This window comes from Chanodichthys erythropterus, chromosome 20 (genome assembly GCF_024489055.1).
Source record: "Chanodichthys erythropterus isolate Z2021 chromosome 20, ASM2448905v1, whole genome shotgun sequence".
Taxonomy (NCBI): Eukaryota; Metazoa; Chordata; class Actinopteri; order Cypriniformes; family Xenocyprididae; genus Chanodichthys; species Chanodichthys erythropterus.
In genome coordinates, this window is record NC_090240.1 from 7390077 (window position 1) to 7404759 (window position 14683).

The 14683-nt window shown below is 37.6% G+C and overlaps 1 protein-coding gene across 1 annotated transcript; it reads right to left on the reverse strand.

Annotated features, from left to right (window-relative positions):
- Positions 1-269: 269 nt before the first annotated feature.
- Positions 270-13301, reverse strand: kcnk15 (potassium channel, subfamily K, member 15). The gene is made up of 2 exons (XM_067372086.1): positions 12679-13301; positions 270-5262 (listed from the first exon to the last, which is right to left on the reverse strand). Exons 1-2 carry the CDS (start codon positions 12965-12967, stop codon positions 4337-4339), a joined length of 1215 nt encoding a protein of 404 aa, XP_067228187.1. The 5' UTR covers positions 12968-13301; the 3' UTR covers positions 270-4336.
- Between the last annotated feature and the right edge of the window lie 1382 nt (positions 13302-14683).

A 14683-nucleotide genomic window follows, 5' to 3' on the forward strand; every position in this document is an offset into this window, starting at 1 on the left:
GACTGGAAGTGTTATTTTACACAGCCTAAAGAAATCCTGGAAAACATCCTTATACGGCTCAACAAAAACAGCTAGATCTAATACACTGCATGGTTTCTGTATCCCAAAAACAACCTAAAAAAAAAAAAACACAACAGGTTGCATTATACCATGTTTTGTAAAGTTTATTTACAAAACAAGAATGACACTCTCAACTGTTTAGAACTCAGTTTATGTTACACAATCCATTTTTACATTACTGTACAAAATTTTTCGTAAGTTTCCCCCTTTGTATGGACAGTGATGAAACTGAAAAACACTTGTGTACATCTTCAGCTACATCTAATAGTTTTGACATTTCATATATATATATATATATATATATATATATATATTTTTTTTTTTTTTTTTTAGATTTTTTTAGATTTTTTTAGACCACTTGAAGACCCGCATCAATGAGCAGAAGTTCTATTACAAGGACAGACATCCATTCTCCTGTGGCCAAACATTCTGTAGATGCTGGTCACAAGCTTACTGACATGAGCTTTTGTGGTATTCTGAGATTGACAAGCTCAAGAAGAGCTGGTGACTCTAACAAAAGATTATTACAATGTGAAGCTAAGTGGATTTATTATATGGACTGTGTACATCCAAAGGGATTGAATAAAGAACTTCAATTATCATGTTTTCTATGAATCATATCTTGTTACTCCAAAATACACTTATTGTTCCCTAATTTATTTATATCATGATGGATCATTACAAAAATGTTGTAGAAATTTTTTATACATATTATTAGACTTACAATTGATATACTTTGTAATTTAGTTTATTAGTATGTATTTAGTATGTTAGTTTAGTATGTATTATTTTCTTTGATGTTGGATTATTATTATCATTATTAATATTTTTTTCTCCTTTTTCCCCACCCTTTTTCTTTTTGGATTATTTTCATGTAGATTTTCAAGTAAATCATTTGGTTGGATTATTTGTTATAGTTTGGTTCAATTGATCATGTGATCTGTGCAACGATGTGACTCCTTAAATCAAGATGGCTCTTGAACATGTGCAAATTGGCTTGTATTGTTTTGCTAGTGTCTGAATGAGAAATTTGATGAATTTGAAAATGAATGATCGCGATCACTGTGTGAAGGTCTCACAAAAGGCCCTGTTATTACCTTACTTGTAAAAGGGTACATGAATTATTCAAAATTCAGTTTTAGACTTTCACAATGAAAATCTCCTGCAGATCAGATAGAATCATTTTCTGTCTCTGCATTCATTTTGTCATATTTTTTCTTGTTCTAGCTACATCCTAAACAACTTAAAAAACTATAATAACAATAAAAGCTACAGTGACATAATAAGCATAGGCATTCATCATTATATATTGTGCAAACATTGCAAAACAATCAAAACATGCACATGCTTGAATACTGAAACCAAAGATGATTTTCTCAATTGTGTACATCGATACCGATTTAACTGATATCTGTTTCTGACCACAGAAGAAGGTTTTAAATGTATTTGTCTAGTAAAATGCATACTGCTCCTTCAGCCCTGTTGATGTTACCAGAGATTCAGTGTCTTGTTGTAATGCTAAGGTCCAATGAAGACCTGAAGATGATGATAGTAAAAAAACTCACAAGGTTTATTAAATTAATCCAAACAGATAGCCAACATGTGAAACAGCGAGCAAACATGAGACGCAAACAATACTGGACAACTAAACAGAACACAGGCAGGAACTTAAATACACAATGATGATGATTTACTAAAAGACAAACAGCTGTGATGATGAGTGTTAGTGTCCATGGTAACTGATCCACTGCTGCTTCAATATATATCTTTTGAGTGATTTATAATCATTATTAATGTTTATCTTTCGAAATATTAAATGATTCGAATGACTTCTTTAATGTATGTTAAAGCATTTATTTACCTTTTCATCTTCAAACACAAGAGAATAAATATGAATATTGTCTGTACCTCTCACTGAGAGAAAAGTACAAATTATCTATGTTTTGGGAAAATATCCTGCTCTGAGAACTTGAGAAGCTATGCATCCTTTGTATCTACAGTATGTATGTGTGCAGGTATTCTTGTTGCAGAGCAGTATTGGTGAAAGATGAACAACTGGCACCCTGGATAATGGAATGACTTGATTTTCCCAACAAATTGGCACCTAAAAAAGCAGTTCTATGACCACGGAGGTCACTCCGTGCCTAAACCAGGGTTTTGTTTTCATCTGTGGACTCTGTTTAACTACTGCTGTATTGAATGTGTATCCAGAGCTGCCAACAAACTCCTTGTAAGTGTTGAAGCTGTCTTTGCTGATGAAACTGCAAACTATTTGTCAGTAAAATTTTCTTCAATTTATTTTTTTAAATTCTGACTCCGGGTCTTCATTCATCATATCTGGTCTTTGGGTCTTTAACTGTAAATTTCCCTAAGAAGTGGTGTAATGACTGACCAAGGGGGAGCCGATGGGACGAGGGAACCCAGTGGAGCCACTATGATTTGGGGAAATATCCTGCTCAACCAACTTCAATCTTAGAGAAGCTATGCATCCTTTGTATCTATGTATGTGTGCTGGTATTGCACTGGTGGAGCCATGAGGGTCTCCAGTGGAGCCGAAGGTGGGAGGAGCCGAGGCGTAGCCGACAGGTCGGGATGGAGCGAAGTGATCAGAGGCTGGATACAGAGCGGTAGGATCCTTACGCACAGGCACTCCTGATAGTTGCGCGACATGTGGTTTGACATCATAGCAAGGACTCCCGGAGATGGCGCAGGGCTACAAACATCAGCAGTGAGGGGGCTGGAGGACTGGCTGAGCTTTGTGGTGGTGGTGGTGGTGGTGATGAAACAAGACTTGACAGGATGACCGTAATCATAACACAGTCCACAAATGTTGAAGCAAAGTATAAATTACAGTCCATAATGTTCACCATGCTGTCCTTAGACAGCGATAAGACTGAGGAATCAGAGTTCTTATAGTTCTTGATAAGCAATAAAGATTCAGATACCGGGTGGGATAGGGAGGGAGTTGACAAGTCCCGAATGAAGTCCATGAGCCAGTCCTCCATCTTCATTCCCTTTGGCCGTTGGTGCCATTGGTGTTGGCTCATTCCCCTGGTAAGGTCCACTAAGGACCTGTCTCTCCTCCTCAAGCTCTGGCTCACTCGTGGCAGAGGTTTGACCCTCAACATCTGCAGGGGGCATACGCGATTCCTCCATGGTCAATGGTGTTGAAGTTAGCTCTGGGTCTGTCTGTTTTCTGGACCTCAGAACACCTGATGATGGCCTCCTTCCAGTCAAGTCCGTTAAGGTCTGGGAGGTCGATAGGATGATGGAGGTTAGGAAGTGACTTCAGGGTCTCGTCGTCATAGGGGCAGGTAAGTGCAAGGTGACAAAATCCCTCTGTGAAAATGAAAACGTTCGGGCTCTCATGAGCCGCGGCAGCGAATTGAGCTGCATAATCCATTTTGGTCCAGTATTCTGTAACGCTAAGGTCCAATGAAGAAGAAAATGATGATAGTAAACCTCACAGGGTTTAAAGTAATCCAATCAGAAGCCATCATGCGAAACAACGTGTCTACACACAAACTATACCGGACAACTAAACAGAACACAAGCAGGAACTTAAATACACAGTGTTGATTAACTTAAATACAAATAGCTTTGATGATGTGTGTTAGTGTCCATGATAACTGATGAGTGGCGGTAAACTAGAACAAAGGAAAATCAAACCAAACCAAACGTGACTGTGACATTTGCTCAAAGGCACAATGGTGAGAAGATTAGTCTCTCAGTAAATCTCACACTTTTAAGTCACTTTCACTTTCAACATTCTCATATCATGTAAAAACACTAAAAGGCAGTTTCCTTACTTGAGGCTGGTCTATCATTGTATGTGCTTAGTGCAGTTCCTATACAGCAGAAAGCTTTGAGATCATTATAGTATCTTTATACTTTCATTGTGCCCGTAAAACAAGCCACATAACTTCCAGTTGAAATGGATATTTATCAGTATTTGTAATGTTCTTGTGGGGCTTAAAATATGGCATCCGATCATAGCAAAGTAAGTGTTATAACAGGTATTCAGATGACAGTGAGTTTTAAATGCCCAATATTTTGATATTTTAGGAGACTGTTACAGTTATCATATATATATCTCTTTTAACATAAACTCAAAGTACACAATTGCTGTCCTTTAAAAAGACATGCTTATTCATCTTTAAGAGGTTTAAAAATACTTCTGTTGTCTTTGCTGACTTGCGCTACAAAACATATGCTCCCTCAGTTTACTCGCTGTCTAAACCAGACAACAGCCCACTAGTTCTTTCCAGCAATGCTGTTACAGTGACTTCCTCCGTAAGCCTGGCAGCTCTCTGAAGCTGAGCCCAGGAGAAAGTGTGCTGCCTGGAGAGGAAAGAACGGTATTGTTCCTGGTTGAGGAGCTGCCTTGTATCTTGTAGGAAACAGAGTTGTAGTACACTGAGTTAATATTGTACTCAGGGCACTGGTTTTGGGACGGGGTTGGGCTGTTGCAGAAGCCTAAGTGATAGCAGATGCTGGTGCACAGCAGGCTCAGTTGGGACCGAGACTGGCACGGGTTTGTGTGTAACGGCAGAGGCGAGTACAGCTCACGCTCCTCTGCCGGGGACGGGATGAGGTTGGTGCAGCTGGTCCCCTCCTCTATGGGCAAGAAGAGGTTGCTATGGCAGTGATTGTTCCGCCCAGAATTCATGGCTGTGAGGTTACGGCCCCTCTTCAGTGAGGCACGTTCCTGAGCGTCCCGCTTCTCATCCTCACTGTTCATAGTGAGGAACCTCAACACCACCAAGTTGAGGAACGCTCCGATCACTGTCAACCCCACAAGGATGTACATGAAACTAAAGACTACATAAGGTGTCTTTTCTTGGAGGTCCTCCTTCTTTTGAAGAGCCACGAAGTCCCCAAAGCCAATTGTTGTGAGAGTGATGAAGCAGTAGTAGTATGCATGGAAGAACGTCCAGCCCTCGAAGTGCGAGAAAGCCGCGGCTCCCACACACAGAGTTCCCAGGCAGGACAAGAAACCTACCAAAACCATGTTTTCCATGGAAATCTCTGTGCGATGAAGCCCTAGGCATTTCTTGACGTGGCTGAGGAGGTAGCGGACGAATGTGTTCATCCTCTCGCCCAGACTCTGGAACATCACCAGTGTAAGAGGAATGCCCAGGACGGCATAGAACATGCAGAAGACCTTTCCCGCGTCTGTGCCGGGGGCTGCATGGCCATAACCTGCAGAAAAGCAGTGCCAATGCAACATCTCAGTCAGATTGGAGGAATGAGACAGACATCAATGGCAAAAATTATGCTTCATACATAAGTTTGTCAATGTTAGTCAGTAAGTCCTTGTTACCATATAATTAGATAAATAAGTAGCAATTGCTTGGGGTTGCTATTAATTTTTATATTAACAGTCTATTGTAATGTTACATGTAGGATAAGCTCACAGATACAAAAGGAGAGTGCTAGAACATCAACTTTAATAAATAAACTGCAGACTGGAGTAATACACACGCTAACATAAACGAGAACCGACAAAAACTGAAGGAGAACTGAGGACTTATAAGTAGCTCTGTTGAAAAAAAACAGCATATGCTGGTTAGGTATGTTTTGAAGCATAGAAGCTGGTTTGAGCTGGTTTATTGTCCTTAGCTGGTCATGAGCTGGTTTAAGCTGGTCAAGTGCTGGTCCTAAGCTGGTCCTGAGCTGGAGCTAGTTGCTTACGACCAGCACTTGACCAGCTTAAACCAGCTAATGACCAGCTAAGGTCGAGTGCACACTGTGCGATTTATAATAGTCCTTTACGATTGTTGCTTGTCGGACTCAACGAACGTGATCCTCATTTCACACTGTGAGATCTCAGTTGTTATTTATGTCAACAGTCAAGACGCGTTATATCATCATCCCATTCACGTTTAGTGACTGAGCTGCATTATACACTGGACTGAAATGGGGGCTAACAAAGAAATCTCAAGCGTTAATTTTGATCACAGCTTGTTTTGAAAAATGAAGACAATTTGATGTTCATCATAGGAGAAGTCACACTACAGGACTGTGCACCAAATCCTCTGACACTGCCAGAATTTCGTCTGAGGTAAGATTTGATAGCAATGGACATTAATCGGCTGTCGGTGAACATCAAAGACAACAGATTTTAGACTAGGATCAGAGGAATCTTTTAGGATTTTCAAAATTTCTCTCAGACAACCAAATCATGGCCAAAATCATACAGTGTACACCTGGCTTAAGCCGCTAAGTTAAGACTGTGTCTTAAGAACTAGTCTGATCAACTATCAATTAAGACCTAACAAAGAAATTTTGTCAGAGTTTGCTGATCTGCTGACAATTTTGTGTCTTAAATTTAGGCGAGTTATGACTCTATGGGATTTTAACATTCATGTTGATGAGAAAGCCAATGTTCTAGCCAAGTATTTTTATCTCTGCTGGACTGTTATAATTTTACAAAGTTTGTTGATTTCCCTACTCACTGCAAAGGCCGTACACTGGATTTAGTTATTGCAAATGATGTTTTGGTGTCAGGATTTTCGTCTGTTGATGTTGGTCTATCTGACCATTCTGCTGTCTTTTTTTAACTTAGAGGAAGCTTCAAGTAGGCAGGAATTACACACTGTTTTATTTCATAAATGGCAATAAATTAACATTACTATTTTTGCTGAATCCATCCAGTTGACGATAAAATTATACTGTTAAATAATGCCCTCACTGCCAAATGGAACATAATTTGCTCCTTTTGTACACTCAGCTCCTATAACGACGATCTGCTCTCAAAGAAGGTAGCTTGTCACAAACTGGAGTGAAAGTGTCGTTTTTCAGGTTTGAGCATTTTTCACCAGGCTTAGAAAGCCTCTCTAAAAAAGCAAAATACTGATTTGAACAACTATAGCAATTTTTGTCCAATTTCAAATCTTCCATTCTTGGCAAAACATTTTAGAGGGCGTTGTGGCTTCTCAATTACACAGTCATTTAACTGTTAATAACCTTTTTGAGCCCCATCAGTCCGGGTTTTGAGAAATTGCACCGTACTTAGACGGTCTCAGTTAAAGTTGCTAACAACCTGTTATTAGCATCCATCAATTCTTATTCTCTTGGACCTAAGTGCAGCTTTCGACACCATCAATCACTCACTATTACTTAGTCAACTTGAATCTGTCTTTGGTGTAATGGAGACTGCTCTGGATTGGTTCAGATCCTATTTTTCTGATCACAGTCACTTTGTTTTTATGGATGGACACAGATTAGAGGTTGGTTCTGTTAGTATGGGTGTCCCCCAGGGCTCAGTTCTTGGTCCTTTGATTTTATTTATGTTTACCCACTCTGTCAAGTATAGAGATCTCTCGACCTTAACTATCATTTTTATGTGGACGATACCCAGATTTACATCCACTCAAAACTGACTCAAGACATGGACATATCCCATCTTTTAAACTGTATTTCGGACATTAAGATATGGATGTCTAGAAACTTCCTGTGCTTGAATAGTTCCAAAACTGAAGTCATGATTTTTGGCTCTCCCCATCAACTGCGTAATGCTGGTTCCCTTAGCTTTGTCTGTTAATGGTGTTGCCTTGGAGTTACAAAGTAAATAAAGTAAATTCTCATCTTATGCCCCCAAATTGTGGAATTCTCTCCCGTCTGACATCAGGGATGCAAATTCATTAGTCATCTTTTAACCGCGTCTTAACGCTTTTTAATTCAGGATTGCTTTTAATTGACAATTATTTTTTTTCTGTATTACTCTGTACTTTGTGTTTTATATTGTTGTGCTTGCTTGTGTTGTAAAGCGCTTTGAGAAAGCAGCTTTTAAAGGCACTATACAAAATAAATGTATTATTATTATTATTAATTAGTTAGGGCTAATCAGTCTTACTTTTGGATTCAAATTAGACTTATATACCTTTTTATGCATCCGACTTAAAAAAGTTATGAACAGTCCAATTAGCTAACTTGTAGCTTGTCTAAGCAGTTTATGCAACTGGCCCTGTTGATGTCTGGTCTTTTACTGTAGAATATACAACAAGGTTCTTGGAAAAACATGCAGTGACTTATTGGATGACCAACACTCAGCATAGGATTTCTCAGAGAGACTGTAACGCATAACCTGATATTGCTGAGTTCAACATGTTCCTGGGTCAACATTTTTGTTGATCCTGGAACAACATTCAAATCAACCAATCAGATTTGAGGGACAAGTTTACAGATTATGTCAAGTTTAGGCTTAAAATCATGAATTGGTGCTTCTACATCAGTGTTATTCATCTATCATTTCCCTCTGATTTTTGGGATAACTTATGGGTAGGGTTAGGTTTAGGGGTAGGAATAGGGTTAAGACTAAATTTTCAGACTAGAATGTTGTTCCAGTATCAACAAAATATGTTGACCCAGGAACGCATCTAACTCAGCAATATCAGGACGTGCAGACAGTAACAGTTTTGTGTGTGTGTGTGTGTGTGTGTGCTTTTGTTTATATTACATTGTGGGGACCAAATGTCCCCATGATGTAATATAAACCTGAGTTCACCTACATCGTGGGGACCAGCCAGCGGTCCCCACAATGTAAATGGGTTTATAAATCATATAGAATGAGTTTTTGTGAAAAAGTAAAAGTTTGCACAGTTTCCTGTGAGGGTTAGGTTTAGGGGTAGGGGCAGGGTAGGGGGATAGAATGTACAGTTTGTTCAGTGTAAAATGCATTGAAGTCTATGGAAAGTCCCCACAATTCACAAAAACAAACATGTGTGTGTGTGTGTGTGTGTATACATTGTAAACCCTACATTAACGAGTTTGTTTGCCCATATAATCTTTAGGGTATTAGTTTAGGTAATTTGGCTTGCTGTCCACTGAGGAGGGGCTCGATGAAGCATCTTCAACTCGAGCTCTGAAAATGCCTCCACAAAGATGGAAAGATCCTAAATCCTTGTCCTTATGGGAAAAAATTTTTGGTCCCCATAAGGAAAACCGCTTTCACTCTAAAAAAATCTTGGGTTATTTTTCTACCCAAGTCCTGGGTTGAGCCTTTTAGGTCATTTTTTGGGGTTATCCACATCCTGGGTCAGATGTAATAACCCAGTGTTTGGGTAGTTTTTGTGGTACCCAGATCCTGGGTCAGTCATAACAACTCAGGGGTTGAGTTATTTATCGCTGGCTTTTTATGCCCTTTTCAGGAGAGAGCAGTGCAGCTCCATTGTGTATTTCTACACAAACCTGTGTTTTACATTTTATTTTATTTTATATAAAAATTCATTATTGTTCTGTATATCATTTAATTTTATGCAAAGCAACATACATGGGCGTGATGTAAGTCACCTAAACGAGTGTCACATCGGTCTTTTCGCATGATGGAAACGCCTTGCATAAAAGTTTATGATTTTATACAAAAAGATACAGAATATAAATACTTAGGATGTTAAAATACAGCATTTTTCAGCTACGAGTGAAACGCAGGACGGCGATCTGAAGTTATTAGTTCCCTTGCTGAATGCAAGCCATCTCCGGCAGGAGATCCAGCGCTGCTACGGTGGAAACAGGACAATGGAGACTGGTTGATTACACTTGAATTACTTCTAAATGTTTAGTTTTTACTTCTAATACTTGTTAAACGAGCTTAAATGAAGGCAATATATATTAAAAACAATATAAAAAATGCTATACTCTAAAATATGATCAAATTGGGTTGTTTTTAACCCAGTGTTTTTTTAGTGTATAAATCATCTGATGTTTTTTGAAAATGTAAAAATGCAGAAAGTTTTCTGTGATGGGTAGGTTTAGGGGTAGGGTTAGAAAATACAGAGTATTAAAATCATTATGCATATGAAAAGCCCATAAAACATGAAAACACAACATTACTCTAACTCTCCACATCTCCCCTTCTGACCTTTGAGCTTCAAACAACATGTGATCTGTTGAACATTTTATCAAATACTATATTCAGAATTGCACCTTGAAATGAATTTAGTAATTTTCTCTCATAACACAATAAATTTAATTACGTTAAAATATTTTACTGCATTGTGAGATCGCTGCATGACTAACAATGCCAGGCCATGGGTTCAACATCCAAGGAACATTGATAATGATAAATTGTATATGTTGAATTTTCTGTAGCTTGCAGTCAGATGCATAATTGGAGGTGTGGCTCAATTTAATTATTTTTCTTTTGATACTGTTGTCACCATAATGAGGATCAAGGGAGCTGGTTTGAGTACCACAGTCCTCACGTCCTTCTATAGGTGTGTGGTGGAGAGTATCCTCACATCATGTGTCATTGTGTGCTATGGAAACTGCTCTGCCGCAGACAGGAAGGCTCTGCAGTGGGTGGTGAAGTCTGCACACAGGATCACTGGCAGCAGTTTCCAACAATTGCGGACATTTACTCCAGCAGATGCAGGGACAGGGCTGCCAGTTTCATGAAAGACTTTTCCCACCCTGCCAATGGACTGTTTACCTGTCTTCCCTCAGGAAGAAGTCTGCGCACCATTCGAGCCAGAACAACCAGGCTCAGAAACCGCTTCTATCCAGAAGCTGTTCGACTTACAAATTCTTCTTCTCTTTTATGCGCAATAACATCTATAAACTGACTTTCACATGTAATACAGTTTTTAATGTGCTGTATTAAGAGCACATATTATATACTTTCTCATGTGCAATAATGTTCACATTAATGATTTTGTATGTGCAATAACACTTGACTATTTCTGTTTATTAACACCTCATTATTTGCATCGTCTTGCTTAATCTGAGATTTTATTGTTTATGATGTTATATTATTTGCTGCTGCTGCTGCTCTATAGATATATATAGTCTTAGATTGTAAAGTTTTATTTTGTATAATGTTTATCTAATGTTTTATTGTCTTTCGTTGTTACAAGGACCTTTTGTTCCTCTCATGTACTCATGTTATTGAATGACAATAAAAAATCCTTGAATCCTTTAACAATGATTATCAGTGTTCCAGTTACTTGGGATCTTTAGACCTTGTTTATTCATATCAAATTTCTGCTCTTACCAAGTCAGAAGTGTGACAACATTTGTTTTTATAATTTTACATCTGCTGTTTATTTACAGTCTTACTGGCAACTAAAATTTACAGTAAATTTCTTAGAGTGTACTAAGTAATAATTAACATCAATAATTTAGGGTTAGAGTTTGGGTTAGTTGCTTGAAATTATGCATTATTTACTGTTATTACTATAGTAAGTACATTTAACAAGGACACATAAAGTGTTACCAAAAGTTTTATAATAGTTTGAAGTTTGTACGTAACATTCATTATATATATATATATATATATATATAATTATATATATATATATATATATATATATATATATATATAATTGTGTCACGTCATTGAGATTTTTTACTGAAAGTCATATATATATATATATATCTCAATGACGTGACACAATTTTTTTGTGTTCATATGGTTTAATTGAATTTAAAAGGGTTAAAATTTCAAAATAAATTAGCAAATTACTTGCATACATTCTCTTTTTTGACAACCAAGTCAGTTTTAATTCATTTTGAGGGAATATTTGGAGGATGATTGCAAAAATGTCAACGCCGTGTAACTGTAAAAACTTTGTACCGAATAAATGATCTTGTTTAAAAAAGGTGAAATTCTCAATAAAAAAGGTTCCAAATAGTAGGTTAGTTTATAGTTTATATTACATCTTTAATCAGCAACATAAACTAGGGATATTTGACTATAACCACTATAATAGAAATATAACCACTATAATAGAAACTATGACTATAATAGAAAGGCTTGTAATTGGAGTCAAATGGTGTAACCGGTTACACCATTTGACATTTCAATTTAAAATCAAAGTTGACAGGCATTATCATTGACACCTATGTAAGCACATGGCCTTGGAGGGAATATTTAAAAAAGTTAATACTCATGTCGCATGGTCTTCTTGCACAGTTTGAACAAAATGGCTCCTTGAAAGGTGGTTACACCACCTTGACACTTCAGGAATTTGATTTGACTCACATGATTCCCCAAATTAATTATAATATCCAGAACAATGGTGTTCCATTTACTTTTATTTTCCGAGAATTATTATTGAGAATTTCACCTTTTTTTAGACAAGAAGAATTATTTGGTACAGTTTTTACGGTTACACCACATTGACGCTTTTGCAATCATCCCCCAAATATATTCTCAAAATGAATTAAAATCAGACATTTTCGACTTTGTCCTCAAAAAATATGAATTTGAAAAATTATTTCGAAATTTTAACATTTTTAAATTTAACTAAACCATATGGACATAAAAAAAATAGTGTCATGTCAGTGACCTATAGCTATTATTTTTATTTTATTTATTTCTGCAGTGATGCAATAGTAAAAAAAAAAAAAAAAAAAAAAACATTTTTTTTGGTTCCTGGAACCTTTCAGTAAAAAATTCTCTTCTACTGTGAAGAACAATTGAATAATTTATAAAGGACATTTTCCTCTATAAAGAACCTTTTGTGCAATGGAAAGATGGATGTTAAAGGTTCTTCATGGATGCCATTTATTTTTAAGAGTGTATAATTAGTCATACGATTGTTAATAATTCCTATATTCTCAATGCTTTTCAAGTAGATTTTTTTTCGCATGCATTTCTAAAACATTGAAACTCACCTATCGTGGTAATGACAGTTATGGCAAAGTAAAAAGATCCAGCGAATTTCCACTGTCTGCCAGCGCGATGGGGCTCTGCCTGCAGCACTACCCGCTCGATCTCCCGATAGTCATCCTCAGTGAAACGATACTTCCTCTTCATGTCGCTGCGCTTCTGTTCTAGGAAGCGTTTCCGCGCGCTCTCAGTCTCGGACTCCAGCGCGTCAAAGACCGCGGCGCCCACCAGCAGGTATGAGAACATGCAGAGGATGAGAGAGAGCGTGCGCACGTTCTGCTTTTTCATCTTCATCTTCAGAGGAGCTCGAACAGGTTGCGTGATTCAGTGCATCGGTATTAACGCTCAGTCTATGGGGTTTCTTGGTTTATGTGGCATTGAGTAATAGAGAATCCAGGTATTCTGTCAGACGCGTGTCTGAGGAACATAGTGTACCGTTTTCATGTCCTCGTCAATTGTTGCAGGTAAATTCGAAGATATGTGGTAGAGATCAAACTACAGTCTTCCTGTTATGCGCAAATCGTGCGAAGGAGGTTTCAAAACTGATTCTGTCATGTCTGGCGACCAATAAAATCTCCTGAACTCCAGCTGCACTCACAGTCATGCTCATACCCTGGTGTGTGGGAAGATGTTTATCTCGCGTACTGGTTACTTCAAGCGTGATCAGTGCAGGCTGAAGAAACGAGAAAGCCACAATTCGCTTTAGCTTTGATTGTTTGCGCGAGGATGCGGGCAGACGCCTCTTGTCGCTGTTCATGGTACTGAACTTCAGCTTTAAGTTTAAATTGTAAGGAATTTACATTAGTTTTATTTTACAATAATTTACTGTGACATCAGTGCATGGGTCCTCACTGTGAAACAACAGCAGAATGATGCTGCTATCACAGTAATTTGCTGCTCGTGAATTCACATTATAAAGTTGTCTTTATGCCACTGATTGTTTATCACTATAACTGTTTTGAAGTCACCATAATGGCTATTGTTGCTTGGGATATTATACTTTGTATATTAATTTTTAAATGTCTGATCTATGCAAGTCAGAAGTGTGACAGATGAAAACATTTTGTTAAAACAATGACAAGCAGTCTAATTGGCTGATTTTAAGTTGGTCAAACTATTCTTGAAGATTTTATTTTAGCATTATTTAAGCATGAAGATTTAAAGAGTTATTTCACTCAAAAAATGAAAATTCTGTCATTTATTTCTCACCCTCATGTCGTTCCACACCTGTAAGACCTTTGTTAATCTTCAGAACACAAATTGAGATATTTTTGATGAAATCTGATGGCTCAGCAAGGCCTGCATAGGAAGCAATGACATTTCTTCTCTCAAGATCCATTAATGTACTAAAAACATATTTAAATCAGTTCATGTACAGTGGTTCAATATTAATAATAGAAAGTGACGAGAATATTTTTGGTGCGCCAAAAAAAAACTAAATAACGACTTATATAGTGATGGCCGGTTTCAAAACACTGCTTCAGGAAGCTTCAGAGCATTACGAATCAGCGTGTCGACTCAGCTGTTTGGAGCGCCAAAGTCATGTGATTTCAGCAGTTTGGTGGTTTGACACGCGATCCGAATCATGATTCGATACACTGATTCATTATGCTCCGAAGCTTCCTGAAAAATAAACATAACCAAAATGAGGAAACAGCAAGCATTTATTATAGAAAGCATCAGAAAAGCATCTGATCATAACAGCATGGGTATGTTAGCACGAGCTCTGGAATACAGCTGGTCCAAAATGCAACAGCAAGAGTTCAGGCTAGAACCAGGAAGTATGATCATATTAGCCCAGTTCTGTCAACATTGCATTGGCTCCCTACACACTCAAAAAAATGATTCTAGCTGCTTGTTCAGTTTATTTAAATAAAATAAGCTGAACCAACACAAATCTTTAGTTTTTTACTTAATTGGCATTTGCACTCAATTGTATTATGTTAAATGAAATTAAATTTGCAAAATGTTAGGTCAACCTAAACCATTTGTGTTGGGACTACATGAATC